At 37.2% G+C, this 23946-nt stretch overlaps 1 protein-coding gene, 1 non-coding gene and 1 pseudogene across 2 annotated transcripts; all 3 read right to left on the reverse strand.

The window, feature by feature from the left end:
* Positions 1-17441: 17441 nt before the first annotated feature.
* LOC141680243 (dynamin-related protein 4C-like) lies at positions 17442-19204 on the reverse strand (annotated as a pseudogene).
* Positions 19205-19624: 420 nt separating this feature from the next.
* Positions 19625-19705, reverse strand: TRNAS-AGA (transfer RNA serine (anticodon AGA)). Its single transcript has one exon. It is a non-coding gene; the product is annotated as a tRNA-Ser (tRNA).
* Positions 19706-20901: 1196 nt separating this feature from the next.
* LOC141680244 (dynamin-related protein 4C-like) lies at positions 20902-23121 on the reverse strand. Its single transcript, XM_074486524.1, has 2 exons — positions 22653-23121; positions 20902-22394 (listed from the first exon to the last, which is right to left on the reverse strand). The coding sequence occupies exons 1-2, from the start codon at positions 23119-23121 to the stop codon at positions 20902-20904; spliced, it is 1962 nt and encodes a 653-aa protein (XP_074342625.1).
* Between the last annotated feature and the right edge of the window lie 825 nt (positions 23122-23946).

Consider the following 23946-nt stretch of genomic DNA (forward strand, 5'->3'; position numbering starts at 1 on the left):
TAACCATACTTCTCAAGTATAGATTTCTCTATATAATAAGACTGTGACAAGGTTATTCCATCAATTAGCCGAGTCAACTTGATCCCAAGAATCACACTAGCTTCACCCATATCCTTCATCTCAAAGTGCCTTTTGAAGAAACTCTTTGTCTCGTTAATAATCTCAATATTGGTTCTAAACAACAAAATATCATCCACATATAGGCACACAATCACACATTCATTTCCTCTAACCTTATAGTAGGCACACTTGTCACTTTCATTAACTAAAAACTCAAAGCCTAAAATAGTTTCATCAAACTTCTTATGCCAGTCTATAGGAGCTTGTTTTAGGCCATAAATGGATTTAACTAACTTACATACTTTCCTTTCGTTACCAGAAACAACAAAACCCTCAAGTTGATCCATATAAATCTCTTCTTCAAGGTCACCATGAAGAAAAACTGTCTTTACATCCATATGATGGATGATAAGACCATGTACGGAAGCCAATGCAATAAGCAATCTGATTTTTGTCATTCTAGCAACAGGAGAGTATGTATCAAAATAGCCAATTCCTTCTATTTGCCTCAAGCCCTTAGCAACTAGCCTAGCCTTGTACTTATCTATTGAGCCATCAGGGTTTAACTTCCTCTTGAAAATCCATTTACATCATATAGTAGGACAGCCAGGAGGGAGATCGACTAACTCTCATGTTCTGTTAGAGACAATAGAGTCCATCTCACTCTTCACAACGTCTTTTCAGTGCCTCGACTCCGAAGAATCCATGGCCTGACGAAAAGTTAAAGGTTCTTCCTCGACATTGTAAGTGACATAATCACTTCCAAAGTCCTTGATTACCCTTGCACACTTACTCCTTCTAGGTTCCTCTACTTCATTAGGAGTAGAGCTTCTACCAGGATCCGCCCCCATATTTGACATCCTTTCCACATGATTGGGAATGGAACTCGATGTGCGAGTGGGATCATCATCAGAAGTACCTTGAGGTATACCAGTCTTCATAGGGAACACATCCTCAAAGAATGTTGCATCACGAAACTCAACTATCGCATTTGCCACAATACCATCTATGTCAGATTTTAAGACTAAAAATCTCATAGCAATTGTGGTTTCAAGATAGCCCAGAAAGACACAATCAACAGTTTTTGGTCCTAGTTTCTTTCTCTTGTGTTCAGGGACAAGCACCTTGGCAAGGCACCACCATACACGAAGGTAATTCAAACTAGTTTTACGCTTTCTCCATATTTCATAAGGAGTCTTTTCCATGTGTTTCAGAGGGACTCTGTCCAGAATATGGCAAGCCGTATTCAGAGCCTTTCCCCACATGTACTTAGGCAACCCCGAAATAATCAGCATACCTGTTAATCATAACTTTAAAAGTTCTGTTTTTTCGCTCTGCCACCCCATTAGACTCAGGTGTGTATGGTGGAGTCACATCATGAACTTTACCATTGCTTGCATAAAATTCATTAAACGAGGTACTCGTATACTCACCACCTCTATCCGATCTCAACCATTTAAGTACTTTTCCAGTTTGTGTTTCAGCTTCATTTTTAAACATAATGAATTTATCTAGTGCTTCATCTTTATGTTTAAGCAAATAAACATAACAATATCTACTACAATCATCTATAAAGGTAATGAAATATCTACAATGATCCTTAGTCAACACACCACCAAATGCACATATGTCTGTGTATACTAAATCTAACAAGCCAGAATCCCGTACAACATTATGAAATGGTTTTCTTGTTAGTTTAGCAGTCACACATACTTGATATTTAGTTTTCTTATCAATGGCATGCTTTGGAATCAACTCTAAATTCATCATATTCTTTTAGAGCACCAAAATTTAAATGACCAAGTCGTAAGTGCCACAAATCAGATGATTTTACACAATTAACAGAAGGTGCAACATTATCATTAATAAAACTTCCCAAAACAGGCTCCACATTTATTAAAAATAAACCGTCAGACAAGTAACCCTTGCCAAAAAATGTACCATTATGCGTAATAACTACTTTATTACATTTCAGAGAAAGTTCAAAGCCATTTTAACTAAACAGCTTCCACTAATAATATTTCTACGAATAGAGGGAACATGATGCACTCTAGTGAGAGATAGAATCCGCCCAGAAGCAAATTTCAGGTCCACATTTCCTATTCCAAGCATTTGTGTAGCACTAGAATTCCCCATCGTCATTGTCACTCCATGAGTCTGTTGATAAAATACAAACAAGCTAATATCAACACAAATATATACATTAGCTCCAGTATCAATCAACTACTCATGTGACAGATAAGTGGAAAGTAGTACATGATTGTAAGTAACATACCCATCATCGATTTCAGAGGCAACAACCTCACCAATGACCATGTTAGCTATAGGCCCACTCGTGGTTCCAAGTCCAAGCACAGTATTTGCTTGAGCTACCACTCCAGCTTTCTTAGCTTTCTTACTTGGACAGTCCTTGCTCCAGTGACCGACCTGTCCACAAGACCAACATGGTTTGTTCATCTTTTCTTGATCCACAACAGGAGGATCATATTGCACCACCGGCCATAGACCCTTAACAGTTAACCAGAGCTTCATCTTTTTCTTCCAGCGAGAAAAAGAAGCCCCCCACTGAATTTATCAGGCATGCCCGATAAATTAATAGGCTGAGGAAATCTGTACGTGGTCCTGTCTATGATGGACGCAGTAACTCCAGAACCAGAACCACCATCAACAAGAGTCTCATCAACATTAACAGGAGTCTCACTTTCGTTAACCATCTTGTTAAATTGCAATATAAAAAGTAAACTCTTCAAGATTGTTAGATTATTGGGAAAATCAATAGTACTATGACTAAATTAACACAACGAGACAGTTATATATTCAATAACAAGAACAAGCCAAAACCATCAATAACGAAAACAAGTCACGAAGGCCAAACATATAATATAATCAGAAACTATTAAATAAAAAGAAGACGAGAAAGAAAGCTTATCATAATGAAGCTTTCAACACAGCTGGGTCACCAATACCTCAAGAGAAAGAGGCTGTTCTTAAAGAGTTTATTGCCCTCACTTACTGTGTCCAGAGCCTGCAATAACCTTGTTATTCCTAGTGAACTAACAATGAGATTTACAGAAGGGGGGTTGAATGTAAATCTCAAAACTTTTTCAAGTTTTGAGCAGTTTCAAAGGCATTGTGTTTAAGATAAATAAGTGTGTGAATTGCTTTAAGCTAATACAGACAGATATATATTCAAGCACAAAAGTACAGAACACAACAGACCTTAAAAACTTTTCTGGTGGATTTGTTGTTCCACCAGAGATGGTATTTCAGAAAATCTGTGATTCAAGAAGTTGATCACATCTGCATCCTAGTACAAACTAGATAATTTTTCTCAAGATTTTTCTAAACAGCTCTGGAAAAATTCTCTTCTAATTACTAGCTGCTACTTGGTTTATATAACACCAAGTTTACAAGTGAAGACAAAAATAAAAAGTACAATAATAAAATAAGTTCTCCACTTGTTTCTTCTCCATTTTACTCCAGTGCATTGTTGACTATTGCCTCTTTATACTAGAGTAGAACGGCTGCTTTTTCTGATGTTCCTGAAATAGGCTACCACATCTCAGTTGTCTCTGTCAACCCATGTGCCTCTGTTTGTAGGTACAACTACCACTTGTCAACTGCTATTTAACAGAACATCCGTTGAAGCCTTCATCCGTTGATGGCTTTATCCGTTGATGTGTTAGCAGTTGAAGCTCTATCCGTTGATGCACTCATCCGTTGAAGGATGTTATCCGTTGAAGCTTTAGAGACATCCGTTGAAGCTTTGTTTCTCATCCGTTGAAGGTCTTTAAGTTATCCGTTGACACCATTTCATTTATACAAAATTACAAGGCATGAAATATTTACAATTGGCCTTCCTATCTGCATATCCTTTAGTAGTCAACATGACTTATAATTTCCCTCAACATTTAAGAATTATATCTCAAATTCAGAGACTGAAATGTGCTACAACACTAGACTTATTTCTAAGTAAAGCTACACCATCAACAGATAGCCAAAGTGGTCTTATCCGTGCTATCCGTTGAGGCTACAAACACTAGATTTCTACTTAAGTGTTTTGTTAAACATATCATCAAACTAATGTACATATATTCCTAACAATCTCCCCCTATTTATGTCTATAAGAATTGTAGACATAAATTCAAGGTTAACTTGATGATAACAAAACACTTAACAAATATATGAACTGAAACTAAGTAGAAATTTAAAAGTGCTGCAAAAGTGTATGTACTAGAAGGTAATTGAAGATTTACAGTGTTTCCAAGGGTGCTCCTCTAGCCTGAGCAAATCATCTTTTTCTTCTTTGATCCCTGGTTTTCTTTCCTAACCCTTTGTCATTTTCCTCAATTTGGAGTTGGAGTTGTCTGAAGAATTCAGCTTCATCTTCATCACTGATATCCAACTTAGATTGCATTTCTTTGAGAGTTTCATTGCTGGCAATCTTGAGTTGGTCTTCAAGTCTGAAAAATCTTCTGACTCCTTTATCATCTCTGAATTCCATCAACCAATGAGGTGATTTGTGAATTGTAGTTCCCCTTTCTTGAATGAGTAAGGTTCTGGGCAAAGCATTGGGCTCCCTCCAAGTGTCCTTATGTTGGCAATCTAGTTGAGAATTTCAGTCTTGGCAGTTCTGGTAAAGCCAGAATCCTTTTGTATGGCTGAAAAGACTCTGATCAAGGTAGAGTAGCCTTCATTCAGAATCCTGTAGAGAGGCCATGTTCTTTCCCCAACTCCTTTGTATCTGAACACCAATCTCTCTGGTAGCTGTCTGTAAGCAACAATTCCCCTTACATCCTCCAGCTCATCCAGATAAAGTTTAATGTCTGAAATTTATTTTATGTCACAGATGTGAACATAATCATCTTTAGAAATGGGTGGCTTAGGGTTAGGTTTATGTTTTTGAGTGAATTTCTTAGAGTTTAGGGGAGGTGTAGATTTGGATTTTCTTTTCTGTTTCTTTGGTAGTGGAAGAGTGGTTAAAAAGGTAGGCAAATTGATGGTGTCCCAATCAATAGGTTCCTCTTTTGGGATGATTGGTTCACCATGGATGTTTATAGTGGGATCAGCAACAAAGGGTTCAGGTATGGAAGGTAGAGATTTAGTTTCTTCAGTGTTGCCTTCACTCCTTCTATGTGCCTTGGCCTTTCTTCTGTTTCCCTTCTGCCATTTCTCTTTTTCCTCCATGCTTTCACCAAATATACTCCCAAAAACCTCATCTAAGTTTGCAATCTTGTCTTCACCCCTGACTTCAATTCCTTTCTCATTTTCAACTAGACTTGACTTTAGCTTTTGTTCAAGCTTTGCTTGTGCTCTTTTGTCAGCCTTGAGTTTTTCAGCTTCTTTCTTTAACCTTTTGGTTTCTTCCCTCTTGGCTATTGAGAATTTGGGATGTCCTTGCATCACACATATGCTCTTTCCCTCTCTAAAGATAATAGCCATATTTCTCCTTACTGCCTCATCCATGGTCTCCTTGTGTTTTATGATGCTTGTACCCAAAACTTTGTCTTCATCAGGCTTTGGAAGAGGAAAGTCCACTTCTTTCATCTGAGCAAAGTCTAGAGGGTTCTTTGTGGAGTCCTTGCTGGATCTGGTGTTGGGCTTGAGAACCATAGGTTTTAGATTCTTGAAAGAAGTCTCTCCAACCTTATTTCTCCTTTCTGGCTTGTGCTCCATATTGATTGGTTCAACCTTTGTGCTATGTTTCACAGATATTGATTTATCGTGTGTTGAGCCAAACAGCTGTTGCATCCTTTCATCAATTCTCCTCCTTTGCTCTTTCACTTGAATTTCAGCTGCTGCTAGCTGGATTAAATCAATTCCATCAGGCTTTCCTTTGATTTGAATGATTGGAGAAGTAGTGATGGCAGGAACTAGCACTTTAGATATTTGGATTTTTGTAGATGGCTCTCCTTCCCCTTCCCTTTTACTCTCCCCCTTTTAGTTATCATCAAGGAGAGGGGTCAAGCCCTGTGCTTTTGCCAGCTGCATAAGTAGATTTGTTTGAGATTGTTGGTTGTGAAGAATGGTGGCCACAGAATCTTCAATAACTTGAACTCTGTCTTCCAATTTGGCCAGCCTCTTTTCAGTATGTGATTCCTTTTTCAATCTCAACAAAATGTCCTGCATTGTACCAAAGGGCATGACTGAATCTAATTTTTCAGAATTGTAGGATTTCAAGTCAGCAATATTCTTTCTGAGTTCATCCACACTTAGATTCTGTCTTACTTGCTACAACTTCATGAGATGCAGTGAGTCCAAGTGAGCTGTAAGGATTGCCTTTGTACCAGCATGAGAAGTTTTCTGAATGGCCTGTTTGATAGTACTGATTTGTTTGACTAAGGAGACATTGAATTGCCCTGTTGTAGACTCCTTTGTGAAGGCCCATTCAGGTAGATTTGGAATAGAACTAGGGCCTTCATCTCCCCCTAAGTTCATGCTTCCATCAGAAGAAACAAAGTCATCATCATCAGAATTTACTCCAAATTCTTCAAATGACTCACCAGCTGTTGAAGGCATCTTGTTAATAGCAGTTTTGTCCCTTTGAAGAGATGCTGCTGTATGTACTAGATGTAGTGTCTTTTCTGCCTCCACATTGCCCTGTGCAGCCAATACTTCATAGGCTGAAACAGGATGAGTAAAAGTGTCAGCATCCAAGGAAATGTTATCAATTACAGCTTTGTAATGTTGCTGAAATTGTCTTTCCTTTTCAGCATCATTCACAATCATTGACTCATTCGCAATGGCTGGATCCATCCTTATATCTGCTGTACATGCCTTTCTCTCATTTTCTCTATGTTCTTGCATCAGGGGCTCCCCCTGGCTCACACAACTCACTCCCTCACCTTCACCTACTAAGGTGGTACTCCTCTCACTTACTTTTGCCATGCTGGAAGAAATAGCATGCATATTTGAGCTCTCAATCTCTCCTTTTTCCTGGGAGCAACCCAGCCTCTCACTCAAATTGTCACTCCCTTCCCTCAGTCCTAGAAGTGATTGTACAGTAATCAAGTCTTCTACACTTGGAATTATTTCAGTTGTGTGTGTAGAGACTATCAACGGATGAGGAATAGCCGTTGAAGGTGAAACTGATGGTATCAACGGATAACTGCTGTTAAGCTTATCCGTTGAAGAATAACCACTTGTCAACGGATGAGTGATATCCGTTGAAGAAGGAAAAGAAGTAGAAATTGAAAGTGATATAACTGTTGAATCTGTGTAGATTGATATGAGTTTTGGTGACACAGATCCTTCAATTACATCTGAAAGAATTTGCGGGTGATCCAACAAATCATCTAAAAGATGATGATCACCTGTATTTGAGTGGGGCTCCTCCCTGAGTTGTAAAGAGGGAGAATCAGGAATTGATGGGAATAACATATCCACATCTAGAGATGGTGAGGAAGTGTGTGGTGATTGATGTGTGTTAATTGTGAGAGAATGGGGTTGTGACTCCACATTTGTTGGAGCCACATCAAACTGAGTTTGAGAAGGCATAGATACAGATGGATGTATCTGTGCAGTGTGTGCACCCTGTGTAGAAGATTGGGTTCTAGCTCTCTTTCTTCTAATAAAGGCTTTTGTTGGTGAGTGTTTGGCTTTAGTGTCCCTCCCTCGTTTGTGTGTTCCTGGTTGGGAACTATTTTCAATAGTTACATCCTTTTGGGAGGATGCAGCTAGGGATATGCTAGTAACCTTTTCAACCACCACAGCTTTTTGAGAAACTGTGACTTGGCTAGCTTGGGAAGCACTTTTCTCTCCTTCCTTATCCTGGGGGTTTCTTTGATGTTCACCCCTCCCCTCACCACTCACACCCTGTTCACTCCCCTCAGGGTTAATGGTAGGTGTTACAACTGTTGTCTTTTGAGAAACAACAGAGGTGGTTTTCTTTGTCTTTGATTTTGAAAGTTTAGTTTTGGTGACCTTGGTAGGAATCTGTTGGGGCATTGTCACAGATTCCATGGCCACACTAGAAGATAAAGAAATAGAGGGGTTGGAAGAAGTAGGAGTTGTAGAAGCACTTACCTCACCTACCTGTGGTGCATTCATGATTGGTAAATATACCAATGGCACACTGCTGTTGAGATCCATTCTCAATAAATCTGCAAGAACTCTTTTCTCTTGTGCCCAGCACTTGAGTTTATTATTCTCATTCATAATGACCAAACCTTCAGCAACATGGTTAGCCAATAACATAAAAAATCTAGCATAATAGATGTTATTAGGTCTATTAGCTTTGTTACCTAATCTAGTACCCAATTCTAGCATAATATAGTTGCTAAAATTAAAATACCTATCAGAAACAAGCATATAGAGCAAATTAACAAGAGATGAAGTTATGGCATCAAAATTGCTAATTTTCCCAGAGAAAACCTTGATAAAGGCATCCCCAAGAAAACTCCATTCTTTCCTAAGGCCTTTTCTTCTAATACTCCCTAAACTAGCAGAGTTAAGAGAATAACCTATGGAATCTAACATGCTGGATACATCATTATCAGTGTGTGGTGTCATGGCATTGTTCTCAGGTAATTTAAAACATGCTAGTAAGTCATCACAGTTAACACAATGATTTTTACCTTTGAGAGTGAAGGAGATAGTCATATCTATGGAGTTGAACTCAGCAGATGTCCAAATCTCCTCAACTACTTCACAGTAAATCGTTGGGGCTTCCAGCATTGCATAGCTAAGTTTACAGTTTTTGATGAAGTCCATCATTTTGTGATAATCTGAGTGGGCTTCATTCTTTTCTACTAAAGCTATGAAATTGTTCTTCTCATAGATGAACCCAGATTGAGACATAATCTTTACTACTGGTGCCATTGTTGTGAGTAGAAATTGCAGAGAATAACTTGAAGGTTTTGCAGAGAGAAAATGGTAAAAGCTTTGAAATTTCAAGAAAGCGTAAAGTAAAAATGAAAAATCAGAAGGGCTTATATACTTTCTCAAAAAAAAAACATAAATAAGAGATTAAACAATAAATATGTGTAAGTGAATTTCAGCCGTTTAAGAATAAACTGTAAGTATTCTGATAACTACCTTTAAAACAAATACATACAGCTGTATGTATGAGTATCAACGGTTAAGACAATAGAATCAACGGCTGTGAAACACTTGAATCGACTGATGTGATATTTCAACGGATAAGGTAAACTGTCATCCGTTGAAGAGCACTTCAGTTTTATCCGTTGACGGATAAAAATTCCAGAAATGTATATGACTTTCAACGGATAATGAACATCCGTTGACAGAACAATTTTGACTTTCAACGGATAGGGAATATCCGTTGATGGAATAATCTATGTTAAAAATCAAATTTGTTCTTGCAGCTAATACATTTCAGGCTTCAATTCAAATTGCAATGAGGACATGAATTTTAAGAGTAATTAAGCATACCTAGCTCACTTACCAATCTTGTGAATGTTGATTCATCAAGTGGCTTGGTAAATATGTCTGCAATTTGTTGTTCACTTGGAACAAAATGAAGTTCCACTGTACCTTTCATCACATGTTCCCTAATGAAGTGGTATTTGATATCAATCTGCTTGGTCCTTGAGTGCTGCACAGGATTCTCTATTATGGCTATGGCATTTGTGTTGTCACAAAAAATAGGAATTCTATCAACATGTAGTCCATAATCAAGGAGTTGATTCCTCATCCATAACACTTGAGAGCAGCAACTTCCAGCAGCAATATATTCAGCCTCAGCTGTAGAAGTAGAGACTGAATTTTGCTTTTTGCTAAACCATGATACAAGCTTGTTTCCCAGGAATTGGCAGGAGCCTATTGTACTTTTCCTGTCTATTTTGCAACCTGCATAGTCTGCATCTGAGTAGCCAATTAGATCAAAACCAGACTCTCTAGGGTACCAAATTCCTAGATTTGGAGTCCCCTTGAGATATCTGAAAATTCTTTTAATAGCTACTAAGTGAGATTCTTTAGGATCAGCTTGAAACCTAGCACAGAGACATGTAGAAAACATTATATCTGGTCTACTGGCAGTTAAATATAGAAGTGAACCAACCATGCCTCTATAACTTGTAATGTCCACAGACCTTTCAGTCTTATTTAATTCAAGTTTGGTGGCAGTAGCCATGGGAGTTTTTGCAGATGAACATTCTATTAAGTCAAACTTCTTTAAAAGATCATAAATATATTTAGTTTGACTAATGAAAATTCCATCACTAACTTGTTTAACTTGTAAACCAAGAAAATAGGTTAGTTCTCCCATCAGGCTCATTTCATAATTACTTTGCATTAGCTTAGCAAACTTTTTACAAAGCTTATCATCTGTAGATCCAAATATTATGTCATCTACATAAATTTGAACAAGTATACTAGAGCCATTAACATTCCTAAAGAAGAGAGTTTTATCAACAGTACCTCTAGTGAAGTGATTCTCCAAAAGGAATTTTGATAAGGTTTCATACCAGGCTCTAGGTGCTTGCTTCAGTCCATAGAGTGCTTTCAACAAATAATACACATAGTCTGGAAAATTTGGATCTTCAAACCCTGGAGGTTGACTTACATAAACTTCTTCCTCCAATTTCCCATTTAGAAATGCACTCTTGACATCCATTTGATAGACTTTGAAATTGGCATGGACTGCATAGGCTAGAAAAATTCTGATGGCTTCAAGTCTTGCAACAGGAGCATATGTCTCATCAAAATCTATTCCCTCTTGTTGAGAATAGCCTTTAGCAACCAATCTGGCTTTATTCCTTATGACAATGCCATTTTCATCCATCTTGTTTCTGAATACCCATTTTGTGTCAATAGGACTCTTGTTCTTTGGTTTGGGTACCAGCTTCCAAACTTTGTTTCTCTCAAATTGGTTCAGCTCTTCCTGCATAGCTAATATCCAATCTGGATCCAATAAAGCTTCTTCCACTTTCTTAGGTTCCTCCTGAGATAGAAAACTACTATACAGACATTCATCTTGAGTAGCTTTTCTTGTTTGCACTTTAGATGATGCATCACCAATGATCAGTTCAAAGGGATGATTCTTGGTCCATTTCCTTTGAGGTGGAAGATATACTCTAGATGAGGTGGCCTCAGTATTGTCATGATGTGAGACAGAGTGTTGATTAGTTGAAACTCCCCCTGAGTTGTTGGTCCTTTGCAGGGAACTTGGAGTTCTATCAACTGATGATGTAAATCGATTATCCGTTGATGAACTATGATCAACGGATGCTTCATTTTGTACTTCAACGGATGATGCATTATGTCTTTCAACGGATACTGCATTGCCTCTATCAACGGATGCAGAATTTTGTGCATTATCCAAGGGCATGTTTTGAATCCCTTTTGAAGTGTCATCTCCATCAGTCTCCTCTTCACTATCATCACAATATATCTCAATGTTGTCAAATTTGAGTCTCTCATGGTGTCCCTCATCTGTTAGTCCATCAATCTTTTTATCATCAAACACAACATGCACAGATTCCATAACAATATTGGTTCTTAGATTGTAGACCCTATAAGATTTTCCAGCTGAGTAACCAACAAATATCCCTTCATCAGCCTTTGCATCAAACTTCCCTTTATGGTCAGATTGATTTCTCAGTATAAAGCATTTACATCCAAAGACATGAAGAAAGTTTAGAGTTGGTTTTCTTCTTTTGAACAACTGATAAGGAGTCATGCCTTTAGCTTGATTGATCAAAGAAATATTCTGAGTGTAGCAGGCACAATTAACAGCTTCAGCCCAGAAATATGTTGGTAACTTTGATTCTTCAAGCATTGTTCTAGCAGCCTCAATTAAAGATCTGTTCTTTCTTTCAACTACCCCATTTTGCTGAGGTGTTCTTGGAGCTGAGAACTCATGCATGATTCCATTTTCTTCACAGAACAGCCTCATTGTTAAATTCTTGAACTCAGTTCCATTGTCACTCCTGATATTCCTAACCTTCAAGTCAGGATGATTATTGACTTGCCTGATGTGATTGATAATGATTTCACTTGCTTCATCCTTTGATCCAAGAAAATAGACCCATGAAAACTTTGAGAAATCATCTACAATCACTAAGCAATATCTTTTTCTTGCAATTGACAATACATTGACTGGTCCAAACAAATCCATATGTAGCAGCTGTAATGGTTCATTAATTGTTGTTTCAAGCTTCTTTTTGAATGATGCTTTCCTTTGTTTCCCTTTCTGACAAGCATCACACAAACCATCCCTTGAGAATTCACAAGAGGAATTCCTCTAACTAAGTCATTTTTGACTAGATCATTCATTGTCTTGAAATTCAAATGAGATAGCTTCTTGTGCCATAGCCAACTTTCAACTGGACTTGCTTTGCTGAAGAGACAAGTAATAGATTCTGCATCAGTAGAGTTGAAGTCAGCTAAGTACACATTTCCTTTTCTAACTTCAGTTAGAACCACTTTGTTGTCTTTCTTACTGGTGACAACACAGGCATCAGAATTGAAGGAAATTGTATTCCCTCTATCACATAGTTGACTGATGCTCAGTAAGTTGTGCTTGAGACCATCAACTAATGCAACTTCATCAATGATGACATTCCTTGTTGAAATCAAGCCATATCCCATAGTAAACCCTTTGTTGTCATCTCCAAAGGTTATGCTAGGGCCAGCTTTCTCCTTAAACTCTGTGAGCAGGGAGAAATCTCCTGTCATGTGTCTTGAACAACCACTGTCCAAGTACCATAGATTTCTTCTATTTCCCTGCACACCATAAAATTAATCAAGTTGATTTTGGTACCCAAGTTTCCTTGGGTCCATTCATGTTAGCCTTTCTCCTAGACTTCATTCCTCCTGCATCTTTAGACTTAGGTAACTTTAAGTCAACCTTGATCTTAGATGTAGTTTGTTGAGGTGTAGGGTTAGTCACAGAATCATTCAGCACATTTGGAATTTGATAAGGCATGGATTGTGCAAACATGTTATTCCACATAGGCATATTGTATGGCATTTGAGGCATACTAAATGCAGCAAGATAAGGATTGTTAAAATATGGCATGTTTGCAAAATGTGCATAAGGATTCTGTTGAGACATAACAGGCATAGCATGCAGAGGTGATGCAGACATATTAGGCATGGAAGAGGGTACAGGTATGGGAGTTTTCTTAATAGATTTGCAATTAGAAGATAGATGATTAACACTATTACAATGCATACAGCTTTTTCTAGGAGCATACTTATCAGGTGTGTAATTGTTATGTTTGTTAACCCCTACCTTCCCATTTCTATTAGATTTCCTTTTAGTTTCCTTTTTATCCTCAACCACTTTGAGCCTATTCTTTAACTGTTCTAAGGTCATGTGTCCTATATTCACCTTACTGAAATCTTTGGATGTGCTTGCTTCTTCTTTGACAAAGTTCTTGGAAGTTGAACCAAATTTTTTGTTGAGTTTCTTTAGATTTTCACTTTTAGAAACATCTGCCTGTTTTAATTGAGGAACCTTCAACGGATGCTCCTTTTCTTCCTTCAACGGATAATTTTCATCATCCGTTGATTCCACATCCGTTGACAGCCCATCAATTAATTCCATTTTCTTTTTGTTTTTATCCCAGGCAGCCTCACAAAATGATTCAATTCCTTGTACCTTGACAATTTGAGCACTAACATCCCTAGATGTCTTCCAGGCTTTAATCACCTCTTGCTCTCTCTCTAATTGATTAGAAAGTATTTCTACTTTCTTAACAGATTCAGTTAGTTCATTTTCAACAGATATACAATGTAGCTTAGTTTTCTCTAGGTCAATCAACTTATCTTCTAACACAGCATTTCTATTACTTAAAAACAGATTGTTCTCTTTAATCCTACTATTTTCTTTAGCAAGAGATTTAAGAGACACACGCAAGTGATACAATTCAGTAGACATGTCATTAAAAGCATCATTGCACTCTTCTTTAGTAAGCTGTGTTAAATCAGTAGTGATTACCTGGTTGCTTGATGAACTAACTTCATTTTCCTCAGAATCAGTCATGAGAGCCAAGTTGACATATTCCACATCTTCATCCTCTTCTTCTCCATCAGCTGCCCAGTCTTTTTCTTGAGTAATGAAAGCCTTCTCTTTTTGCTTGAGCAGATCAAAATATTTCTTTTTGTAATCTACTTGGTCAAATTTCTTCTTTTCAGTAGTTGGCTTTCTGCACTCACTTGCAAAGTGTCCACTTATACCACAATTGAAACACTTGAACTTGGATTTGTCCACCATGTTCTTATGAGGTTTAGTGGCTCTAGTGTTTTTCTTAAATTTCATCTTTGCAAATCTTCTGGACAGAAATGCAAGATGCTCATCAATACCATCAGAGTCATCTTGGCTGGAGTTGTCTTCATTCTCAGCAACTTGCTCCTTACCCTTGCTTGATTCTGATTTGCTTGTGCCATCTTTGGAGTTTAATGTTGATCTCACAGTTTCTTGTCTGCATTCTTTCTCATTTTCAGCTACCAAGGCAACTGAACCTCCTTTCTTTCTTCCCTTCTCCAATACCTCATCCTGTTCCAGCTCTAGTTCATAAGTCTTCAAGATTCCATATAATCTTTCAAGAGTGAAGTCCTTATAATCTTGAGAGTTTCTCAAGGAGACAATCATGGGTTTCCATTCCTTTGGCAAGGATCTTAAAAATTTAAGATTTGAATCCTTCACCTGGTACACTCTACCATACAGCTTCAGTCCATTCAACAGCTTTTGGAATCTATTGAATGTGTCATTTAAAGATTCATTTTCTTCAAAATGAAAATACTCATACTGTTGAATGAGAAGCTGCATTTTGTTTTCTTTTACTTGTTCTGTACCTTCACACAGTAGCTGAACTGTGTCCCAAACCTCTTTGGCAGTTGTGCAATTTATCACATTATCAAACATATCCTTGTCAAGACCATTAAACAAAATGTTCATAGCCTTCTTATCCTTGTGGACTTCTTCTGTGTCTTCCATTGTCCATTCTACTCTAGGTTTTGGAATGGATTGACCAACAACAATTGTGGCTGTAGCAACTGTGGCTACTTTGTGGGGAATGTGAGGACCATTCTCAATGCAGTTTACATAACCTTCATCTTGGGAGAGTAGATGAAGGTGCATTTTCACCTTCCAATGGTGATAACTGTCTTTGTCAAGAACTGGGATTTTTACTCCAATATCCTTCTTACTCATCTTTGTTAGTTTCCAAGAACTTTAAACTCTTTGTGTGTCAAGAGCCTGCTCTGATACCAATTGTTATTCCTAGTGAACTAACAATGAGATTTACAGAAGGGGGGTTGAATGTAAATCTCAAAACTTTTTCAAGTTTTGAGCAGTTTCAAAGGCTTTGTGTTTAAGATAAACAAGTGTGTGAATTGCTTTAAGCTAATACAGACAGATATATATTCAAGCACAAAAGTACAGAACACAACAGACCTTAAAAACTTTTCTGGTGGATTTGTTGTTCCACCAGAGATGGTATTTCAGAAAATCTGTGATTCAAGAAGTTGATCACAGCTGCATCCTAGTACAAACTAGATAATTTTTCTCAAGATTTTTCTAAATAGCTCTGGAAAAATTCTCTTCTAATTACTAGCTGCTACTTGGTTTATATAACACCAAGTTTACAAGTGAAGACAAAAATAAAAAGTACAATAATAAAATAAGTTCTCCACTTGTTTCTTCTCCATTTTACTCCAGTGCATTATTGACTATTGCCTCTTTATACTAGAGTAGAACGGCTGCTTTTTCTGATGTTCCTGAAATAGGCTACCACATCTCAGTTGTCTCTGTCAACCCATGTGCCTCTGTTTGTAGGTACAACTACCACTTGTCAACTGCTATTTAACAGAACATCCGTTGAAGCCTTCATCCGTTGATGGCTTTATCCGTTGATGTGTTAGCAGTTGAAGCTCTATCCGTTGATGCACTCATCCGTTGAAGGATGTTATCCGTTGAAGCTTTAGAGACATCCGTTGAAGCTTTGTTTCTCATCCGTTGAAGGTCTTTAAGTTATCCGTTTACACCATTTCATTTATACAAAATTACAAGGCATGAAATATTTACAATTGGCCTTTCTATCTGCATATCCTTTAGTAGTCAACATGACTTATAATTTCCCTCAACATTTAAGAATTATATCTCAAATTCAGAGACTGAAATGTGCTACAACACTAGACTTATTTCTAAGTAAAGCTACACCATCAACGGATAGCCAAAGTGGTCTTATCCGTTGAGGCTACAAACACTAGATTTCTACTTAAGTGTTTTGTTAAACATATCATCAAACTAATGTACATATATTCCTAACAAACCTTCTCAGGATAAAACAACAACAGAACACCGATCTCACAACAGCACAATGTTCAACGGCGATCAGACCTCAGTCGCTCAGAAAACCTATGTATGTATGTATAAATTCAGAGAGAGACAAGGGAGATGAGATCAGGAGGCTGCTAGGGTTTCTTACAGGTATATCTATCTGTTAATCTCACAAAGGTTTTTCTTAATTAAAATCCTAAAAACGTAACTGATCAGTTTCAATTAAAATAAATCTTTTTCTTAAAACATATTTCAATATGAATATTATTTAGAATTGTAACGGTTAGACAGGCCCAAGCCCATAAATCCTAGCCCCGCCCAGCCCCGCGTACGCGAGACGCCGAGACATTCACCCTTCGACCCCACTCGTGGCATGGCGCGGCGTGACGATGCGAGGCGGCGACGCGTGTGTGCGTGCGAGGCCCACACAACATCCATGCAGACCCACATGCCTTAGTAGTTGTGCCCTACACTTGCATGTTATACAATATAAAGCCACCAACACTCTTTTACCATATCAATGTGGTACTCAAGTTTTTACAATTTAATCGACCACAAACCCATTTCAAGCTAGTCATTACAACTCCATTTATCTATGGATTCCACTAAGAAAATGTCTTAGATCCAAACATGAAAGTTTAAGTCCTTTTAGAAAGGAACAAACTTCCAACTATTAGTTATTGTTAAAAAAAACTAGAAAAAATTCATGGCCATGAATGCTGTATCCCAGAAAAAATTCATGGCCATGAATTTATATTAATGCCCATGAATCTCTGTTGTATCTCAAGTTGGTTCCATTTTCTAACACTACGACCATGTCAAAACATGCAGAATATGTTATGTCAAAACATTAATTAATTTTGGTATTGTCTAAACTATTCATGGCAATATTATTTGACAGACTTTTACCTAAACTTGACAATATTATTTTTTAGCAAAAAATAAATTATTCAAATTATAAAAAAAATGGAAAATAATTTATTTAGTGCGAATCAGAAAAATAAAAAAAAATATTTTTTTTTCTTAGCACGCGTAGCATGAGGGCAAAGGTCCCTAATATTAAAAGAAACATGTAGTGAATTGAATGTGACATAGAGAATAATAAATTTGCATTTAAAAAGTAGAACTAGAACTACAAGTGAGGATCAGCCACAGCAATTTCGTCCATGATCTTGGCAAGAAGAACCCTTGAATCCTCAAGTAAGCTTATACTTTTGTTCAACCTTTCCCTCTTGGCAGCAATAAAAGGCATTTCAACCAGCAAACGCTCGATGCCACCCTTTTTTGTATCCATAACTTCATTCACAATTTCCGCTTCCATTTCAGCATTAGCAAACCTCTGTACAAACATCATCAACTGTAGAGCAATGCAATCGACCATCCTTTTTTGGACAACATTCCAATAGGCAGTCATTCTGCAAATGACTAATATCAATTTTCCCAAAAGGTTCAATATTAATCACTAAATGACCCTGGTTCAAGTTACTCTGCCTGATATTCAGGATCACATGTATACTCTGTAATCTTCTCCATTTCCACAATCTCTAAGACTCGTTCAGTGGACTTCTCTTTGACACTTGAAATCGAATCACGTGCTGCTCTTGTCATCAGAGACTTAAATTGTGGATAGTTCTCACAATGATGCACAACTACAGCAATTACCACTGTTTCAACATAGTCCCATACTTTAGAAATAAAGTTGGCGGGCATTTCTGAAAATGCTTTAATCTTAAGCTGTAACAGAGCATGAAAAGCTGACCGAGGAAGGAAGTTAGGCAGCGCCATTGCTTTAGTCTCCTCAACAATCTCAATTTCAGTCATCAAAAACTTCTCCGGGGAGTTATTACCAGAACTAAGTTTTAGTTTCTTCCGAGAACTTCTGAACCATTTTAGCTAAAAGAGCAGTACAATGCATTTGTTTGTCATCCGGGTATTCATCGAACTCACCTCTTAAAACAAGTTTTTTCAAAGACTCTGTACATAATCCAACTATCCTCATGAAAACAGTAGACAGTTTTTGAGGCATATTATTGAGCTCACAAACATTTGCATTCAGCTTCATGTTCATCTTCTTTACGATATCAGGCAAGCATTTAGACATAATATTAGCTTGAATTTGCACAAGTCTTTTTGCCAAGACAGGAACACCGACCATGGACTTGTCAATGTTTCTAAGCAGAGGATGAGTTTGAAAAAGCTTAGATTCTTTCTTCCTTGCTTCTTCATAAGACTCGTCACCAATTCGATTCCTCACACAGACATAGCCAAGACCTATCTTCACATCATCTGCCATCACCTTCTCATGCAACCCGGCAAGAGCTTTATCTGATTTTGTTACAACTGCTAATGTCCTCTCTCCTGTTTTGTCCACAAGCTGTGACATGCGAATAGATTCACAGGTCGAGAAATCTACAGTCGCAGAGAGAAAACGTTGAGTATTATACTTTCTTCTGGTTTTATAAACTTCATTATGATGTCAGAGGGGTATGCGATATTCCTTTTCCATCGCCAGCAATCTCATTCGTGGCCAGGTTAATCGCTTTTGCTACATTGGATTCATCCGTAGAAATTACTTCTGTCAGATACTCCAGTTGAAGATGTGTTTCGGATAGTTCATGATTCTGCAGGCTGATAACAAGAGGGAGGGACCCTGGTACAAATCCCATCTCCACGTGGCAGCCTAATACCAGCAAGAGATTCAAGGACACTGGACTTGCCAGAAGACTGATCACCAACAACAACAATAGTAGGTAGTTGAATGCCTTCTTGCATAACATTAAGATCTCGAAGCTTGTCGATGGCATCTAAAAGCGGTCGAATCCTGTCATTGTAAGATGATACAAGTGGTGCATCGACTCCAGATACGTGGTCACTCAAATTTTCTTGAACTAGCATTTTGCTATATACTTTGCAGGAGATTACTAGTATTATTTATGTGTGCACACGTTAAGCATTTTAAATAGAAGACTACCAATTTGCATTTAAGTTAATCTGAAACAACAAAACTTATATTAAACCTCAGTTATCTAATGCATTTTAACTACGTCCAGTAATTATCCCTACACGTTTGTAGTTGACAATGACAGTGCTTGTACAATTCACAGAATTCTGTGTTCTTTGTTTATATGGTAAATTTTTAAAAGAATTGTGTTTTTGTTTTTATTATTTACATGTTACAATTACAATTAAATTGCTGTTTTTTTAACACAACCTATATTTGATTAAATTTAATTCTAGTAAAATGCTGAAAATATCATTTCAGAATAGATATTATAAAACTAAAATTTTGTTATGGTAAAATGAAAAGAAAAAGAGCGTGGTCGGCAGGATTCGAACCTGCGCGGGCGAACCCACATGATTTCTAGTCATGCCCGATAACCACTCCGGCACGACCACATTGTATTAAATAGCACGAAATAACATGAGATATACTTGAGAAAATGAAATAAATGGGTTCATCAGAGGTGGTCGAATCTGTGAAAAGTGTGACAGGCAGATTTGTTATTTAAGATACAATTGCATGGAATGGTATGGTATCTGGAATAGACAAGTGTTTATGTGGCTAAAAGAAGATATTTTTTAAATGAAGCTACATTCACTAGTGAAGCAAATTACTCCAGGCACTTCAGATGGAAATTGATTGCTTTGATCCATTTCTAATGCATCAATCACCATGTATGATAGATATGGAAACATGTATGATAGTGAAGAAGCAACCAGGGTGTTGTTGGATAGAGGTTTACTACAATGTTATTATTGTTCTTATTGCAGGAGATAGTTTGCAGTTCGCATCCTCACTCTAATGGCTTTTGCTATGTTCTAGACCTGAGGAATGCTAGAATGAGGGCTGATATGTTAAAACTACACCAAAATACAGGGCTGGGATGCAATAATACTCTGGGTTTATACTATTTTTGGTTAAAGGACATATAATCTAAGCTGTCAATCAAATGTAATGGCCTAATCAAAGGGTTTGCTGGTAAACATATATGTTTTCACTTCATTTGCAATAAGATGATTACTGCAAACAACTGATTCAACCGGTCAGTGTCAAGTCAAATTTTATGTTCTCCTCTCCCTACATGTGTTCATTAAGTACAAACTTTTACATTGCACATTCCGTGTTAAATGAATAATCCTTACTGCAGTTCAAAAAAAAAGCATCAAAGACATGTTCCTTTCAACCTCCAGTAGCAATACTTTCACCTGACGAACATCGTACTGCTATCTGAATGTAACATGATTGAAGGTAAAATATGTACTTGGCTACAAGTAGAAAATATGTAATATTTCTTTTAAATACAAAGACACATACGACTCAGTTGATGCTGTCTAGAAAACTTAAAGCAATAGATCATAATTCTATGATTCCATTTTATCCACAAAACTCCAGTCACAAGTCAGCTACTAGTTATTACTGATCTTTGAACAAATTTATGTTATATGGTTAATTTAGGTAATAGTTGGTTTAATTATCCTTGGAAAACACATAACTAGAAAGTACATAACACAATACCATAGAGCATATCTTAAATATAATACCACTTCCGTAAGTGAAACGAGGCACCATAGTTAAACTTACACACTACTAATTAGATGCTAGAATCATTAGGTACTGCAGTTTTGTCCATGATCTTAGCAAGGACAGCCCTAGATTCCTTCAGTATGCTAAGACTTTTGTGCAGCCTTTCCCTCTTGACGGCAACAGAAGGCATTTCAATCAGCAAACGCTCAATGCCGCCCTCTTTTGTATCCATGACTTCACTCACAATTTCCTCTTCCATTTCACCATTTGCAAACCTTTGTATAGACAGCAGCAGTTGAAGAGCAATGCAATCAACCATTCTTTTGAGAACAACCTTCCAGTATGCAGTCACTCTACACTTCAAGTCAAATGCTTCACTTTTAATACCAACTGGATAGTTCATCAGATGACTAGTATTAATGTTCCCAAAAATTCCAAGATTAACCACTGAATTATTCTGGTTCAAATTACCACTATACGCCAGATGCTTTTTCCACTCTGCCAGATACTCAGGATCACATGTATAGCCTGCAAGCTTCTCCATTTCCACAATCTCTAAAACTCGTTCACTGGACTTCTCTTTGACACTTGAAATCAAATTGCGTGCTGCTATTGTCATATGAGATTGAAATTGTGAATATTTTTCACAGTGATGCCCAACAACAGCAATTACAACCGTTTCAACATAGTCCCATACTTGAGCAATAAAGTTGGCTGGCATTTCCGCAATAGCTTTAATCTTTAGATGCAACAGAGCTTCAAAGGCCGAACGAGGAAGGAAGTTGGGCAGCGCAATTGCTTTAGTCTCCTCAAGAACCTCAATTTCAGCCATCAAAAACTTCTCTGAAGAGTCAATACTAGAACTAAGTTTTATTTCTTCTGAGAACTTGTCAAGCATCTCAGCTAAACGAGCAGTACAATGCATACTTTTATCATCGGGGTATTCATCGAACTCCCCCCTCACAAGAAGTTTTTTCAAAGACTCTCTAAATAACCCCACAATCCTCATGAAAATAGTTATCACTTCTGCAACTGAAGAAAGTCTTCGAGGAAGATTATTGAGCTCAGAAACATTTGCAGTCAGCTTTGTGTTGATTTTCTTTACAATATCCGGCAAGCATTTAGATATAATATTAGCTTGAATTTGCACAAGTCTTTCTGCCAAAACAGGAACACCAACCATTGACTTGTCAATGTTTCTAAGCAGAGGATGAACTTGAAAAAGCTTAGATTCTTTCTTCCTTGCTTCTTCATAAGACTCGTCACCAATTCGATTCCTCACACAGACATAGCCAAGACCTATCTTCACATCATTTGCCATCACCTTGTCATGCAAACCATCAGGAGCTTTATCTGATTTTGTAACAACTGCTAAAGTCCTCTCTCCTGTTTTGTCCACAAGCTGTGACATCCGGATAGATTCACATGTCGGAAAATCAACAGTGGCAGAGAGAACATTTAGTATAATACTTTCTTCTGGCTTTATATATTCCATTATGATGTCTGAAATTTGCTCATATATATCCTCAGGCTGCCCATGAACCGGAACTCTGGTAATACCTATTGAAATGTTTCATTTTATGACAACATCATATACATGTATGATTTATTCGTTAATTTTACTTATACAGATCTGCAGATAGAAACTAATAGTTGCAATAGACAAATATATAAACAAATACTGTATTAATTATAACATGTCATAATAGCATGTTAGGTTTTTTTTTTGTTTTATACTAGCATGTTTATATTTTGTTTGTTACACAATCCTTTGAAATCTACCAAACAATGATTGGAGAACTATGGGAATGATCATACCAGGTAAATCAATCATAGTTAGATCAGGAACACCATTTTTCTTTACAACAAGAGTCAGTGGTGTATGAGATATCCCTTTTCCATTGCCTGCAATCTCATCAGTGGCCTGGTTAATCGCTTTCGCAACATTTGATTCATCAGTAGGAACCACTTTTGTAAGATACTCCAACTGAAGATTCGAGTCAGATTGTGCATGATTCTGCAGCCTGATAACAAGAGGGACCCTGGTACAAATTCCGTCGCCCCGCGGCAAGCTGATACCAGCAAGAGATTCCAGGACACTGGACTTTCCAGAAGACTGATCACCAACAACAACAATAGTAGGGAGTTGAATCCCTTCTTGCATAACATTAAGATTTCGAAGCTTGTCGATGGCATCTAAAAGGGGTCGAATTCTATCATTGTAAGTTGACACAAGGGATGCATCAACACCAGATACATGGTCACCAGAATTTTCTTGAACTATCATATTTTTGAATTAGTACTAGTAGCTTTACTTAGTTTTGGCTGCCAACAAAATGTTACTCTCAACTCGTATATAAAGTGGATGATGAATAATACTTGCCTGACTGCATTATTTCTATTTATTACTGGTAAAAAACTATTCAAATTCTTTCTGTTTTGCAGAGTTGTTATCCTTTCGGAAAATGAAAAATGTAGCTCATTAAAAGGCAGGCTGAGAAATACGAAGCATCAATAATTATGTTTAGTGGAGTCCAAGAGTTGGGGCGTTGTGTAAAACTTAATTATTTTGGATTCTCCGTTAACTTGTATATAGAACTTTCTTCAATGAACTGTTAAGCCTTATATTCTACCCAGAATTTATTAAAGACCAAAAAACACAGATCCTCATTAACTTTCTTTAAGCCACATCCAGAAGGACCAAAAAACACCTAGTATCCTGATCCTTCTCAATGGATATCATGAACAATTCATTGCTCCAACACATTTAAGACTTGTTCACTTAAATTTCGAAAACTTCTTTCTACAGAGAGGCCAGTGTAAATGGTATAATTAACAAAATTTTATAAGCAATTGTGGCGTTCCGAACATTAGAAAGTCATAAGTTAAGAAAATCAACATTAGAGTTAAGAATTTCAAGATTAATGCTCGAAAATTTTACACTATCATTACTTGCATATTTCAACTTTTTTCTACCTGTGTAGAAAAATTTTCTATTTCGTGTTACTGAAATTAATTTTTTGTGACTGAATTTTTTTATAGTGATGTGCCATCAGTGGCTTGTGCTCAGTGCGGACTAAAGATGCAACCTAGAAACAGACTCAAATCATTA

This window comes from Apium graveolens, chromosome 8 (genome assembly GCF_009905375.1).
Source record: "Apium graveolens cultivar Ventura chromosome 8, ASM990537v1, whole genome shotgun sequence".
NCBI classification, from domain to species: domain Eukaryota; kingdom Viridiplantae; phylum Streptophyta; class Magnoliopsida; order Apiales; family Apiaceae; genus Apium; species Apium graveolens.